The 15,973-nt window shown below is 47.0% G+C and overlaps 1 protein-coding gene across 4 annotated transcripts in view; it reads left to right on the top strand.

Moving 5' to 3' along the window:
- Positions 1–2,390: 2,390 nt before the first annotated feature.
- TENT5A (terminal nucleotidyltransferase 5A) overlaps positions 2,391–15,973 on the top strand; it is an 81,084-nt gene continuing 67,501 nt past the window's right edge. For 2 of the 4 annotated variants that reach the window (XR_010793589.1, XR_010793591.1), the window contains exons 1-3: positions 2,806–3,242; positions 3,504–4,091; positions 5,623–9,044. Coding sequence is in view for 2 of the 4 variants with exons in the window: in XM_066612470.1 (XP_066468567.1) it covers positions 3,615–4,091; positions 5,623–6,402 (1,257 nt within the window). In the remaining 2 variants the exon portion in view is untranslated. Of the gene's footprint in view, positions 2,471–2,805; positions 3,243–3,503; positions 4,092–5,622; positions 10,407–15,973 lie in introns of those variants that run through there. The other 2 variants (XM_066612470.1, XM_066612469.1) reach the window with 2 other exon arrangements.

The following is a 15,973-nucleotide window of genomic DNA, read 5'->3' as shown; positions in this document are numbered from 1 at the left end:
GCTCAAGGAGGCGATCGTGTTTGCCTGCTGCTCTCCGCCTTGTGCAAATGCCGCGCTCGCCGTCATCGTCTTCCCTGGAGGGCTGTTCCGCCGGCCCTCCCCGTGCGCATGTGCGCAGTTCCTTCTAGGCCGGATTTCTTGACCATGGTCTGTCTTGATTGTATACTACTCCAGCCATACTAATGTGAGGGTTTGTTACCTCGCAGACGTTCGGTGGAGGTTCCAGATAATTAATACAAAAAGAAAATTTGAAAGTGATACTTTTTTTTTTTCTTTTTCAACTTGGGCAAACATAATGGATACAGAACTACTTGTCAGGTGGGTGGAAGGCCACACAGTCCAAAGATGGCCCCTTCTCTACTGTTACATTCTGTCTCTGGTAGGAAACGAGTTGAAATCTCCATCTGCCCCATTCCTAGCCAGTTCCTGGGGGCATTTTTTATGCCCACTTCCAAACCACTAGTTTATACCTCCAGGATGGCAAGTGCACCTAATTGACATTTTTGCATCCAGAATCCTGCCCTCCCCCAGCATCTCTTCACCCATCTGACAGTGCAATCCTATGCATGCCTACTCAGAAGTAAATCCCATTCTGTTCGATGGGGCTAACTCACAGAAAAGTGCAGATAGGATTGCCACCTCAGAGCCTAACCCTATGCTTACTTATGCAGAAATCCATTATAGTTAATGGAACTTACTTCCAGGAAAGTGTGGATAGGATTGTAGCCTAAGGGCCCAGTCCTATCCCATTTTCCAGTGCTGATGCAGCCACAATGCAGCCCCAAGGTAAGAGAACAAATGTTCCTGTACTTTGAAGAGACCTCCATGACTGCCCTGTCCCATCACAGAATGCAGTGAGCACCCAATGGGCATGACTGCATCAGTGCTGGAAAGTTGGATAGGATTTGGGCCTTAAACCCCTTGCCTTGGAAATCAACTCCTCTTAGACACTGCTGAGGACATTTGAAGCTGAGTTTTGGAGTAGCAGCATCAGTACCTGTATCCTACTAAGCTTTAGGCTGAGCTTGTGAGAGCCCAATCCAATTCCCGTCTACTGAAGTAAGTCTCATTATAGTCAATGGGTCTTACTCCCAGGTAAGTGTTGTTAGGATTGCAGGCCAAGTGCCAAATCCTATCCAATTTCCCTGCACTGGTGCAGCCCATGCCAACAGGGCATGCGCGGCATCCTGTAGTAGGGGGCAGTCATAGAGGCCTCCTCCAGGTAAGGGAATGTTCGTTCCCTTGGAGCTGCTGTGCAGGCTGCACTGGCACTGGCAAGTTGGATAGGATTGGGCCCTAAGTCCCCCACAAGCGGAAAGGGGATGCATATATGTGTCAAAGATGCCAACGTAAATATCTTGATCAGGTCTCTCTAAGGCTGTGATCCTGTGAATGCTTTTCTGAGAGTAAGTCCCCTTGAACACAGTGGGACTTGCTCCAGATTAAACACTTTGAGGATTGCATTGTTCCTCAGAATTCTCTTTAAAAGAAGAGGAACCCGCCTGGATGGATATTGGCCACTTTCCCGTGTTATATAAGTAGTTTCAAAAAAATCAAATAGAGGAGGCATTTCTGCTTCACTGGTCTAGGTGTAGTTGGCTGTTTCATACCCCCTGCAGGCACAATAAGCAGTAAGTACACTGTGTGCGGATTCTTGTGATTCTTTTTATTTTTAATCTTGAAATCTTGTTCCATGAGCATCAGTGAGAGTTATGCCACTTGGGCGTAGAATGTTCCCTTTTCATCACACGGTGTAGCCCTCCTACTACTTTTCTCGGGACTACCAGTTGAAAGACCTCAGAGCCTGAACCTACGCCTGTCTACTCAGAAGTAATTCCCATTAGAGTCAATGGAGCTTATTCCTAGGAAAGGGTGGATAGGATGGTAGCCTCGAAGCCCAAGCCTGTGCCTGTCAACTCAGAAGTCCCATTAGAGTCAATGGAGCTTAGTCCCAGGAAGCGTGGATAGGATTGCAGCCTTAAAGGCTAGTGTGGAGCAGTACACAACTGCACGCAAAAAAAGAGGAAAAAGAAACAGAACCGCAGGGCTCTCTAGTTTTGAAAATGGGCCTGGTAGCCGTTCTCTCTCCCTCCCAGACAGCAAAGCCTCTCCCTTGATGAGTTGCACACTGTCCCAAACTCAGCCACTGAGTCTGTCCCTGTTGGAAATATGCCACCCTCTCCCCCCATCCCCACCCTCCCTCCCGGCTCGGCACAATTGCAAAGCACTCACTCAGCAGCCGGAGCCAGAGAATGTTCCATCTGCTGACATAACTCCCTCCTCCCCCTTTCCTGACCTCGCACGGATGGTTCCTGGTTCGCTTGCTTTGACCACATTGCAGACCTCTTTCTGAGCACAAGCCGATGCGGGTCTATTCAGAAGTAAGCCCCAGTCTAGTCAATGAGGTTTACTCCCAGGAAAGTGGAGAGGATGGCAGCCTGAGAACCCAATCTTACACGTCTGCTCAGAAGTAAGCCCCATTATAGTCAATGGGGCTTACTCCCAGAAAAGTGTGGATAGGATGACAGCTTCTCTCTGGGCTGCGCCGGGGATCCTGCTCGCCGGCCGAGAGCTGCTGGAAGGAAGAAACAGGCGCGGGGTGGAAGGGGGAAGAGAGAACCTCGGGGTCGGACATCTCCAGATCCTTCTAGGAAGTCCCAGCAGCATCCAGCTCGTGCAGCTTTCTCCTCCAGGGGAAGGAGATCTTCTGGGGGGCCCGGGGGGGGGGAAGGAACGAGGAAGTGGCTCTCGAGAAGCTGCTGCGGAGGCAAGGCACAGAAGCCAGCTGTGGATGCAAATGAAGGGGCGTGCCGAGCTGGGGGAGGGAGAAGCCTCCCCATGCAGATGAGAGGGGCGTGGGGAGCGGAGGGCGACTCGGAGCCCCGGAAGAGCCAGAAAGCCCATATAAAAAACTACTGAGGACATTTCCCCAGCAGAACTAGCAAAGGCTCTGGAGACAGCCCGGTGGAGGAGGGCGGGCGGGACTGGCAGCGAGGGAGCCTGGGCAGGAGTGTGATCCCCGCAAGCGGGGCGGAGGAGGCACGCGCGGACAACGGGACATGACTACATAAGTACATCCGAGGGAGCCGTGCCCGCGACGCCAGGCAGCTCCTCCAGCTGTGCGTAGGTGTAGTGTCTGCCCGCGCTCCTCAGCCCTCCCCATCCTTCTTTCCCTGCCTTCCCCTCCGTCCGTCCCTCGCGCGGAGATCACATCCTGCAGGTGATCGAGAGAGCAAGACCGGGTGTGTATGCTGCTGGAGGGATCGGGAAAGTGGGGGGCGGCTGCAATCTGTCCAACCCCAAGTAAAGTAGGGGACTTGGCGGCTTGACTTTCAGGATCCCCCTGGGCTGGGCTCATCACACTGGGGTGATCGAAGGGGGTGTGGGGAGCAGGTGGCCTGCAGTGCTTCAAATGCTGCCTCTCCAGTGGAATTCCTTGCAGGGGAAGAGGTTGGAGGATCTTGCGCTGATCGCTTTTGCTGGTTTCTCCCCCCCCCCCCCAGGTGTGGAAGAAGAAGAAGATACCAAGAGGAGGAAACTGCTGGGCTCTGCTCTAGTCGTGGTTGTGGTAGCTGGATCCTCTTCTTGAGTTGCCCCCCCCCCCGCGCCGGACCATGGCAGACGAGGAGAACGCCCCGGGCAGCAGCAGCAGCAGCCCACGAGACTCCCCCACCACCAGCACCTCCATCCCCGAGCTCTGCCCGGGCTGCTGCGAGAGCGGCCGCTGCAACGTGCTCAGCTGGGAGCAAGTGCAGCGCTTGGATCGCATCCTCAGCGAGACCATCCCCATCCACGGCCGGGGCAATTTCCCCACTCTGGAGATGCAGCCGCGCCAGATCGTGAAGGTGGTGCGGAGCCGCCTGGAGGAGAAGCGCATCGCAGTGCGGGACGTGCGCCTGAACGGCTCGGCCGCCAGCCACGTCTTGCACCAGGACAGCGGCCTGGGGTACAAGGACTTGGACCTCATCTTCTGCGCCGACCTCAAGGGCGAAGCCGAGTTCCAGACCGTCAAAGACGTCGTCCTCGACTGCCTCTTGGACTTCTTGCCCGAAGGGGTTAACAAGGAGAAGATCACCCCGCTGACCCTGAAGGTAAAGTCCCGAAAGGGGACTCCTCCCTTGCTCTGAGCGGTGGCGGGGAGGGGGCCCAGGAGGCGATGCAGCCCAGCCCCTCAATAAGTTACCTTGGGGCTGCAAGGCAGACTGGATGGATAGATGCCCCCTGTGGCATCGAATGGACAGACTGTCCTATCCATACTTACCTGGCAGTAGCCCCATTGACTATGAGGAAGCATACTTCAGAGTAGACAGGCATAGGATTGGGCTGGTAGTTTCTCTCTCTCTCTCTCTCTCTCTCTCTCTCTCACTCTCTCACACACACAAGCACAAACACAGAGGAAAGTCTTTTCCCCCCTTCAACTGTGAATAAACTAAAATCAAGTGGTGATTTCAAGTTTATTCAAGTTTAAAAATGCATATTGTTTTTAAATGATGAAGTTAGCTATCAACTAAGCTAACAAAATAAATAAATATACTTACTTTATCTGCAAAGAGGGAAAAAACCCATGCTACTTTAACCACAGCTTGATCAATGGCTCAGACAGACCCAAAATGTTTGGATTTAAGCCGATGTTAGTGCCACTGATTTTTCAGTCGAGCCATCCTCACACAGACTTGGGTACATAACTGGCTTGTGGAGGGGTCTGGGACCGCTAGAGGGAAACGGTGCTCCTTAGCTTCCCTGCCTTTCCAATCCAAAGGCTGGACTGATGATCCTTCTATTTAAATGCTCTGGAAGGTCTATTCTCCAGTCTGGTTATCTACTATTTCGAGAGCCCAGTAGTTAGTTCCTTCTTTTACCCAGATTTCATCACAGCTGTCAATTGTGTGACCCACTGACAGCACTGAAGCAAATGACTTCATTCATGTTAGTGGGGCCAATCTGCCTTAAATCAAGCAGTGCTGTGGGGTTGTGGATTGGGCTGTTTTGTCAGTTTGACTTCATTGGGATTCCAGCCAAGACCTTTGGTTTAACTGCATTGTTAATTCTCAGGAACTGTTGTCTCAGTCTTGAGAAGTGAACATTTACGATGTCTAAGATTAAAAAAAAAAATTCCAGAAAATTATTATTATTATTTTAATTTTCAGTGCAGTCTTCTAATGGGAAAAGTTGTAGTGATTTGAAAGAGATCAAAATCAGAATCTGGATGAGGATGATGATGATTGATGGCCTTGCCTTTATATCACATTTTAATTGTGATTTTCTAAGAGTCTCTTCCTCAGTATTCCCTGTGTGTACATAAGTATATATGATGTGCACATGTCAGTTTAATGCCTTTTGAAGAAAAGCCTTAATGAAATCCTACAGAATACGTCCTTTGTGCAGTGCCATGCCATGCACACTCCCTCTCCCTTCAGCCCTTCGCAACTGCATGTCTGCAAAGCCACATGCTAAATATGTCCACAGTGTCTCTTTCTTATGCCTGGGCTCTGGAAATTACTGTGCTGCAAGCTGGGGCAGGGTGGAGCTGGAAGCAAATGAAGGCTCCAAAGGGGAAGCGTTTTTTATTCCTTTCCTTATCGGCTTCTTCTTCTTGTTTTTTTAATGTGCTTCACATTGCAGGAAGCCTATGTGCAGAAAATGGTGAAAGTGTGCAATGATTCAGACAGATGGAGTCTTATCTCCTTATCCAACAACAGTGGCAAAAACGTGGAGCTGAAATTTATGGACTCTCTGAGGAGGCAGTTTGAGTTCAGCGTTGATTCCTTCCAGATCAAGCTAGACTCTCTCCTTCTTTTTTACGAGTGTTCAGAGAACCCAATGACTGAAACCTTTCACCCAACAATCATTGGGGAGAGTGTCTATGGGGATTTCCAAGAAGCCTTTGATCATCTTTGCAACAAGATAATTGCTACCAGAAACCCAGAAGAAATCAGGGGAGGTGGTCTTCTCAAGTACTGCAATCTCCTTGTGAGGGGCTTTCGGGCTGCCTCTGAATCCGAGATCAAGTCCCTTCAGAGATACATGTGCTCGAGATTTTTCATTGACTTCTCGGACATTGGAGAACAGCAACGGAAGTTGGAGTCGTACTTGCAAAACCACTTTGTGGGGCTCGAGGACCGCAAGTATGATTATCTCATGACCCTTCATGGTGTGGTGAATGAGAGCACAGTGTGCCTGATGGGACACGAGAGAAGGCAGACTTTGAACCTGATCACCATGCTGGCCATCCGGGTCCTAGCTGAGCAAAATATCATCCCCAATGTGGCCAACGTCACTTGTTACTACCAGCCAGCCCCCTATGTAGCAGATGCTAACTTCAGCAATTACTATATTGCTCAAGTTCAGCCAGTGTTTCCATGTCAGCAACACACTTACTCGACTTGGTTGCCCTGTAATTAACAACAGTTTCAATAGACTTGGTGGGGAACCTGTTTTCTATCAAGCAATTAAAGGGGGAGGGTGGCGCTCTCCTTTTAAAGTGGGGTGGCTTTTGTGCAATGGTGGTCTGCTCTAGCTTTTAAGCTTACAGAAAGCTGATGGTTCTTCTACTTCATGCAATGGAGCGTGATTTAGAAAAGAACCCAAAACTTATTGGATTCCACCCTAGAGCACAACAGGCCTGTCATGAAAAGCAAAGAATTCCCCTTGGATGAAACCAGGGAGGAATGCTTGATGACAATATGGGTTGGCAATGCCTGCTCCCATAGCTATGGCAAAGTGGAAGTTGAGAATCCTTTATTTTTTAAGTGGGATCTGCAAAAACAAACAAAAACAACGCAGGAGAATAAGGGGGTTAAAAAAAAAGCTAGATATGCGTTCAGGAATTTAAAGTTTGAGGCATAACACAGATATACACATTGGAATAAGATGTATATTGGAAGAACTGCCTTTCCAGCATGCATCAAGTGCTATTGGTGGAATGATCCCATAGAATGTATAGCTTGCTTGAATAGAATGCTTTAAGAAAAACAGCTTGCTCCAAATGAACAACTGTAGATTAGTACAGTTATTTTAAAAAGAAAAATGAGGATGGGGGGAAGGATGATGACAGATCCCGTTATTTCCAGCTGTGTGCAGGCTTCACATCTTTTTTTTTTTTTTTTTTAAATGTGGAAATGCAAGAAAACCAGCTGCAGCAAGCAACCTATGCTTCAGGACCAAAGACTTCACAGTTAAGTTATTTGAGCAAAGGAGAGGACACAGATTTTAAAAAAAGGAAAGAAATATATTGCTATATTTGTACACACAAATACTAAACAAAAGTGCCTGATGCCTTCAGAAAATTTGAAGTGAGAGAAATATAGTTTTGTGGTTTAATCTTGCATTTTGTTTTTATCAGGGACACAAGAAACTAAAAATAAGCTTGTGAATAAGTGGTGGAAGAAATGCCTATTTTTTTTTCCTGGCAAACATAAAGTTTATATTGTCAGTGTGATGTTATCATAGGTACACGTGTGTACGTGTGCATATATTGTGTGAGTGCGTGTGCGTGCATGTGCATGTGTGTGCGTATGTAACACGTCTTATACACACGCACATCTACACGCACACAGTATTTTAAATATGGTCTAGAAAAATGTAGCAATTTTAAGGAATGTTTTAAATAAAATTCAGTGTGTTTTCCAGCCTGCAACAGGATGTTACAATACTGTGGGCACTTTGTACCAGACAACCTGGAGAAAGTAAGCAGTCATAAAGATTGTGGGGTATGAATGATGTGTTGGGTTGCAAGAGCAGCCCCTGCGAGATTTGCTGGGTGACCTGAGAGCCATCTCAGTTGCATATCTGGACAACATTTCACCAGCTGATCTTTTCAGTCATGTTTTGTACTGTAATACGGTTTTGTCACTTCACTCACTAATTCCATGATTGCATACCCTGAGGACATAAAGACATCCATTGGAATTTGGCTCAGAAAGAGCCAAGAGTCCCTATTTGAGAAGTCACTATTAATATTTTTAAAAAAGAGCAGAATGCACTATGCGTTCCAGGACCACTAGATGTTGGCAAATGTGAAATGAACCCTTATGAAGAGTGTTGCGTGGATGTTTAAAATTTATATTATATATATTATATATATTTTTATGTAACTGTTAAACACCTTTGACCTAGTTGTCACACTGCATTTTCCAGTTTAGTACTGTACCTTTAAAAAATCATTTTCCCATTAGGACAAATAACAATTGCTCAGCTCCTATTCTCTCAAGAGGCCAGTGGAGAGCTGGGAAATCATCTTACTGAGATGGTTCCCTGCACCACTCCAGTGTTCACCACCCAGAGCTTAGCTTCCACAGCCACTGGTCTTTGAATGCAATCAAAATTTCACCAAACTCCTCAGCCACAACTGAACACAGAGTGAAACATATTTCAGCCCATGAAGTGGCAAGAGGCTTAAATGCACTAAAACTTTCTTTTGGATAGTGGCTTCCAGGCTGTTTTCTTAATGTAAAGAAAGGAAGTCAAGTACTCTTCTGACAGGGGGAATTGAATGGTGCCACCCACTGCTGTAGTCTGAAATTGTGCAGCGCCACATGTACTGCTCCATGTTAAAAACAGCATAAAATATTTAAAGTGGAGGAATTAGTAAATTGCTCACTGGGCAAAATTATGTCCCTTTGTCCCCACAGAGCGACGGGCAATGTATTTTCCCATTTTAAATTATTGAAGCATTTTCTTTTTATGCCATCCTTGTACATCTGAAGGCCAGCTGAGCTGGAGCCCAGTTTGTTTTCTTAGTCCTCTCCCTGGTGAATTCTGCCGGAAACTTGACATGAATTTCCCTCCCAATCACGGTCCTGGCTTAGAAGACCCCAGTTGTCACTTGTGCTTCCCTCCTGACGCTCCTTTGCTGCAGACTGCTCTTGACAGGAATGTTCAGTCAGTTGTTAGGAAAACACAGTGTTTGTTTCCATTGGCTCATTGCTATCAGCAGCAAATCAAGAAGTGAGATGGCCTTTGTCAAAACCAGAGCTTAGCTTGTAGTTGTTCAGAGGGCTTTCTGACGGAAGTGGACTAGAAGGTTGGGGAAATAGGATCAGCTGGTAATGTGGCATGTTCCCCCCCCCTTTTAACCACAGTAATTTAGCTGCAAATAAATGAGTCATCCACTATTGAGAAGGGTTTGGGGATCTCTGGCAGTGCCTCAACCACAAAATGGTGATAGTACAGGATATATTTTCCTCTGGAGCAGTCTTTTCCATTCTTTGTGTGTATGTGTGTGTGTGTGTTTTAAAGGTTATGATTGACTGATAGGCTGGGGTTTACAGTTTTTTCTTCCTTGTAGTTCAAATGTTGTCATGTTTTATGGCCAGCAACAAATGATTACTTTAACATGCTTGCTGTAGGGCTGCAATCATTTTGAGCATTCTGATAAATAGAAATTACTTTTCCTCCCCTACAAGGTTTTAATGGTCGTCTTTAACTGGTATGCATCTCCAAGTGGCGAGACTCATAGAGCTTTGTAGTAACTGGCTGGTTGTTTGTGAATAGGTGTTTGGTGTTAGTGATGGGGTGAAGCCATGACTCCAAGCCAAAACTAAAATAATAACACCTTTTCAAAACAACTTGGCTTCTGTGGTTAATTCACCTAGCTTTTCATAGAGCCCATAGAGCCCAGCAATGCACCCCTACACCCCTCCAATTTTAATAAACTAATACTTTCACCAGAAGAAATTTCTTCATACTCTTAAGGCTTCTGTTTCTCTATTCATTCAGAGTTTAAAATGTGTTATTAGAAACAAGTCTTCTTTTGCAATGTTTACCTAATTTGAGATGTTGGCCCAATTACAATTAAATGGTTTGTGTGTCTCTTGCATTTAATTATGAATCATGTGAGGAACTGAACTTGTTCTGGTCAAATCTGCAGTATTTTCATGTTGGTTATTCTGAAACTCTGTTGTCCATGTCTGCTGTGTGGCCCCAGGTGATCACATACCTTTGTTACACTTATGTAAATATCACTCTCATTTATTCAAACCTTTTGTTGCCCGCCTCAGGCCATTCAGATAAATGGAGTTGTACTGTACATTTAATCTGCATTATGCAAAAATAAAAAATAAAAAAAATTGAAAGAAAGCAAACAAAACTAGGAGACAAAGCAAAATGCCACCGGGATTCTTGTTTTCATAATTTTTATTTAAATGCTTTAAGACTTATTTGCTGCTATGTATTGTACAAAGTTTCATGCACAGCTTAGAAATGCCTGTTGTAAAATGCTTTATATGCGAGTTGTGTTATATTGAAGGCTCTTATCAGCGAAGAGAAAGCTTTAAATTGTTCATGGAAAGGAAAATATGTAAAGGAAAAGGACGGGAGGGAGAGAAATATATCTATCTAATGACATATTCAGCACTTACTTTTTTGTTTTGTTTTCTTCCTAGGTTTTTTTTTTTTTTTGGGGGGGGGGGGGCATTATGATTTTCTGATTTCCACTACAAGGAGGAACATCCCTGTATAGCTTTTGCTGTTTGTTTTGTTAGCACGCTATTACTGCAACTAGTTAACTATCCAAAAGGCCTCCAGACATCAAGGCCTTTTGGACACAGCACTGCAAACTCTTGCAGTCTGTGGGAAGTGATGCTGATTTGCTCCCCTTCAGAATTCTACATAACTGTTGTTTTCAGCAAGACATCCGGTTGTAGCAAACTGCCCACTGGGCTGCTCTTTTGAACTCTAGATTCTGTTGGAGGCTGAAATGAAGGGCGGGTGGAAAACAGACACTTTGAACCAACAAAAGCGTTTGCTTCAATGCTAGAGGGAACAGATTGTGAATTTTGTTTACAGCATCCAATATTTGGATTTTTTGTAAATAAAAATGATGTTATTTTTTCTATTTCTTTGTGTCTGATATTTTCAGTGTCTAAAATAGTTGAGGCCTCTTTGTGATGAGCCCTGGTGACCACTGAGACTAAAGGTAGTAGCTGAGAAGCTTCTGGATTATAGGACAATGAAACCCAAAGTTGGGTTTCTCCAGGAACAAAAGAATACAGAAAGCTGGTGCCAGAACATTTGACTGGACATTAATAACAGTGAAAATGACCTAAATATTACAGTGCCTTAAGGCTACAAGAACTGCTCCATGTTTTGTTTCCTCTGGTGTTGCTGCTCAGTTTTTAGAATTAACGCCGCTCAATATCGACAGCCCAGTTCTATTGGGCTGATCTACTGGTGGAACCAGTGTTCCACTAGTGCCATGTAAATCATGCTCAAGCAGTATGTACTGCCAGAGTGCAACTGGGAAGGCTGGAACCTTCCTGTGCATGTCGTCATTGCACTGGCTGCCCACCGGAGCAGGTAAGCCAACATAGGATGCAGGTGGGTTGGAGGTAGATTGAACTAGGGAGAGGGTAAAACCAGGTGGGAAGGGGGAGGAATGCAGAGGCATCCTGGGGTGATGGATGGGTGCCACCCGGTGTGGCATTTATCTGGAAAAGCTCAGTGCTTGAGAAGTTTGGGGTTGACGAAATGACTATTGCATGTGAAAAGCCTGCCTTCAGACCACCTCCATTTGGTGATCTTTGGCCCACTCTGGGCCCAGTTGCTTTGTGATCTTGCGGGCGAGTGGCGAAAACATGATTGTTGGTGGGAGTGCAAGGTAGCTGGGCCCAGAGTGGCCTGAAGATAACCAAAAGGAGGCTCAGGCAGTGTGGTGTCACCCCTCCTGAGAGTGACACATAGTGCTGTTTGCACAGCCTGCACCCCCATTTTGGAGGAATGGGATTGGGGAAGCTGTGGGAGGGAATGTATCTGGTGGCGATGCTATGCGCTGGATCCTGTCCTTCTTATCCACAACCTCCCTGCCCCTTTCTCTCCTCAGACTTGCGCTAGTGAAATCGCTGGTGCAGGTCCATGGAGACTCATGGCAGGACCAGGGGAAAGGGGATTTAAAACCCCTTTCTCTTCTGAAGCTTCTGGCTCCAAACACACACCCACTGGATATAGCATGTGCCTTTTCAACACGGCTGCACTGGCATGAGAGGAGAAGGCTAGGATTGGGCCATGAGTCTCTTAAAGACACATGTTCTCTCAATAGTGAGTACTCTCTAGTCCATGGCAAATGCCATTGAACTGAAGGCAAAAAATATAATGCAGCTTGGACAACATGTGGCATCTAGAGTGAATTATGCATTCGGTTTCTTCCTACCATGAAGGAACTTGCAAACATTTTAAGGTTAATTTCATTGCAGACAGTGGTCTTGTGGATGGTTTGGCCTTTAATGCCTTCACCGTCCATTTGGCATCCTAACTACAGTGCGCCTAGAAACCTGAAGCACAGTATGAGTGTTGCTGGATGAGTGTTGGATCCATTCACAAGCTGACCCTTTATGTGGAAGTTACCGGATGGTAGGAAAAAAAGAAAAAACTATTTTGGCCTTTTTATCCTGCTTCTTGGCACCCCCAAGGCAGCTCATAACACAAATATACACATTAAGCATCTCAATGTCAAAAAAAAATTAAAACAATCAAAATAAGACTAAGGGCCCAATCTGAACTAGGAGGGGTGTATGGAGGGGTTTACAGCACTGGAGTAGTGTTCACCTGTCATAAAATGGTTGTTGGAACATGCATGCCAACAGCAGCCATTTTAAAAGCATTGCCGCAAGAGGTGACAGTTCTCCAGTCTTGCTGCTGGAGCCCACAGTCCCTGCCAGAGCTGGTAAGCCAGCAGTAGAGATATTCTATGAGTGGGGAGTGAAAGAATAGGGAGAGTGTCTTGGAGGAGAGGGGGCAGAATGGTAGGTGGAATGGAATGGATTTCGGCTGCAGCAACTTGTACTGATACTCTCATCCCATTTCCCCCTCATTCCTTCTCCCGTGCACACCTCACAAAGGAGCTGGCGCGGATCTGAGGTGACCCATTGACCTAACGGCTTAACCCTGGATAAGGGAATGAACTTTCCCTTACCTGGAGGAGATGTCTGTGACTGCCCCCACCCACGGTCCTTCAGCCCTAAGGCTAAAATAATCATTGGCATCTTTCGGTCTTGGGAGACTATGGTATCGCGCTCTGAATGGTGGTTCTGGAACAGCGTCTAGTGTGGCTGAAAAGGCCGATTCGGGAGTGACAATCCCTTCCACACCGGGAGCAAGTGCAGTCTGTCCCTGGTCTGTCTCCCTGGCTATGGGCCTTCCTTCTTTGCCTCTTTGCCTCAGACTGTTGGCCAAGTGTCTCTTCAAACTGGGAAAGGCCATGCTGTACAGTCTGCCTCTGAGCTGGACGCTCAGAGGCCAGGGTTTCCCACCTGTTGAGGTCTATTCCTAAGGCCTTCAGATCCCTCTTGCAGATGTCCTTGTAGTGCAGCTGTGGTCTACCCGTAGGGCACTTTCCCTGCACAAGTTCTCCACAGAGGAGATCCTTTGGGATCCGACCATCACCCATTCGCACGACATGACCAAGCCAGCGCAGTCGTCTCTGTTTCAGCAGTGCATACATTGCTAGGGATTCCAAATAGTTCCAGGACTGTGTTGTTTGGAACTTTGTCCTGCCAGGTGATACCGAGAATGCGTTGGAGCCAGCACATCTGGAAAGCGTTCAGTTTCCTCTCCTGTTGTGAGTGAAGAGTCCATGACTCGCTTCAGTACAGAAGTGTACTCAAGACGCAAGCTCTGTAGACCTGGATCTTGGTATGTTCCGTCAGCTTCTTGTTGGACCAGACTCTCTTTGTGAGTTTGGAAAACGTGGTAGCTGCTTTACCGATGCGTTTGTTTAGCTCGGTATCGAGAGAAAGAGTGTCAGAGATCGTTGAGCCAAGGTACACAAAGTCATGGACAACCTCCAGTTCATGCGCAGAGATTGCAATGCAGGGAGGTGAGTCCACATCCTGAACCATGACCTGTGTTTTCTTCAGGCTGATCGTCAGTCCAAAGTCTTGGCAGGCCTTGCTAAAACGATCCATGAACTGCTGGAGATCTTTGGCAGAGTGGGTAGTGACAGCTGCATCGTGGGCAAAGAGGAAGTCACGCAGACATTTCAGCTGGACTTTGCTCTCAGTCTGGAGAGGTTGATGAGCTTTCGGTCTGATCTGGTCCAGAGATAGATGCCTTCTGTTGCAGTTCCAAAGGCATGCTTCAGCAGGACAGGGAAGAAAATCCTAAGCAAGGTTGGCGCAAGAATACAGCCCTGCTTCACTCTGCTTTGGATGTCAAAGGGGTCTGATGTGGAGCCATCAAAGACTACAGTGCCCTTCATGTCCTCGTGGAAAGACCTGATGATGCTGAGGAGCCTGGGTGGACATCCAATTTTGGGGAGAATCTTGAAGAGGCCGTCCCTGCTGACCAGGTCAAAAGCCTTTGTGAGATCTATGAAGGCTATAAAGAGTGGCTGTCACTGTTCCCTGCATTTCTCCTGCAGCTGTCTAAGGGAGAATACCATATCAGTGGTGGACCTGTTGGCTCGGAATCTGCACTGCGATTCTGCTCTCTGCAAGTACCTGGAGCTTCTTCAGTGCAACTCGGGCAAACAACTTTCCTACAACGCTAAGGAGAGAGATGCCACAGTAGTTATTGCAGTCACCTGTCACTTTTGTTCTTGTACAGTGTGACGATGTTTGCATCCCTCATGTCCTGTGGTACTCCACCTTCTCTCCAGCAGAGACAGAGGATTTCATGCAGCTCAGTGGCAATGATCTCTTTGCAGCACTTTAGGACTTCAGCAGGGATGCTGTCTTTCCCAGGTGCCTTGCCAGAGGCAAGGGAGTCCAGGGCCACGTGAAATTCTTCTAGGGTTGGTTCACTGTCAAGCTCCTCCAACAGGCAGGCACTCAATGTTGTTCAGTGCTTCCTCAGTTACTGCATTTTCTCCGGAATATAGCTCAGAGTAGTGCTGCACGCAGCATCCCATCTGCTGCGCCCGGTCCTGGATGACCTCGTCTGTGGCAGACTTCAGAGGGGCAGTTTTCTTCTGTGTTGGACCTAGGGCCAGCTTGATACCAACATACATCCCCTTGATGTTGCCTGTGTCAGCTGCTATCTGGATCTGGGAACAGAGTTGGAACCAGTAGTTGTTAGCACATCTCCTGGCAGTCTGCTGGACTTTGCTGCGAGCAGCTTGGAGGACCTGCAGGTTGCATGCACTGGGACAGGCTTTGTATGCTGCTAGAGCTCTCCTCTTTTCCTCAATGACTGGTGTCAACTCTCAGAGTGGGCTTCAAATCAGTCTGCCGTCTTGTTGGTCTTCTTGCCGAATACAGACAAGGCGTTGTTGTAAACAGCATTTTTGAAATGTTCCCATCTGTTGGATGCATCTGCATCGGCCAGGCCTGGAAGAATTTCCTCAAGTGCTCATGCAAATTCCTCCACTTTTCCCTGGTCCGGGGTCTTGCTGGTGCAAATGTGAGGTCTTCCTTCCTTTTTTGTGTGATACAGTTGCTTTGTTTGCAGTTTCACTCTGCTGCACACCAGGGAGTGGTCAGTGTCACAGGCAGCACCCTGATAACTGTTTGTGATCATGATGCTGGGAAGGCTGGAGCGTCTGGTGAGAATCAAGTTGAGCTGGTGCCAGTGCTTTGATTGTGGGTGTCTCCAAGAGACTCTATGTTGGGGCTTCATGTTAAAGAATGTGTTGCTGACACAGAGACCGTGATGGCAGCAAAACTCTAGTAGGCGTTGGCCATTTGCGTTCATCTTCCTAATGCCGAACTGACCTAAGCAAGTGGGCCACGAATAGTTATCAGCACCAACTCTAGCATTGAAGTCGGCAAGGATGAACAATGACTCTTGATAGTGGTGGCCAGATCGTCTTAGAATTTGTCTTTATCTTCTGCTGGAGATGGCAGAGTCGGTGCATATGTACTGATGAGAGTGACAAGTCCTGCTGATGAGTGGAGCTGCAGGAACAAAATTATTTCACTTCCCGCAGTAGGTGGGATGATGGATTCCAGCAGGGTATTTCTGACGCAAAGCCAACACCATGTTCCCTGGTCTCGTTTGGTGGTTTTCCCTGCCAGAAAAATGAGAAATTTCTCTCCTTGAC

Source organism: Tiliqua scincoides, chromosome 1, assembly GCF_035046505.1.
Source record: "Tiliqua scincoides isolate rTilSci1 chromosome 1, rTilSci1.hap2, whole genome shotgun sequence".
Classification (NCBI taxonomy): domain Eukaryota; kingdom Metazoa; phylum Chordata; class Lepidosauria; order Squamata; family Scincidae; genus Tiliqua; species Tiliqua scincoides.
The sequence above is the reverse complement of the archived record's forward strand: the minus strand, read 5'-3'. Positions and strand labels throughout refer to the sequence as shown.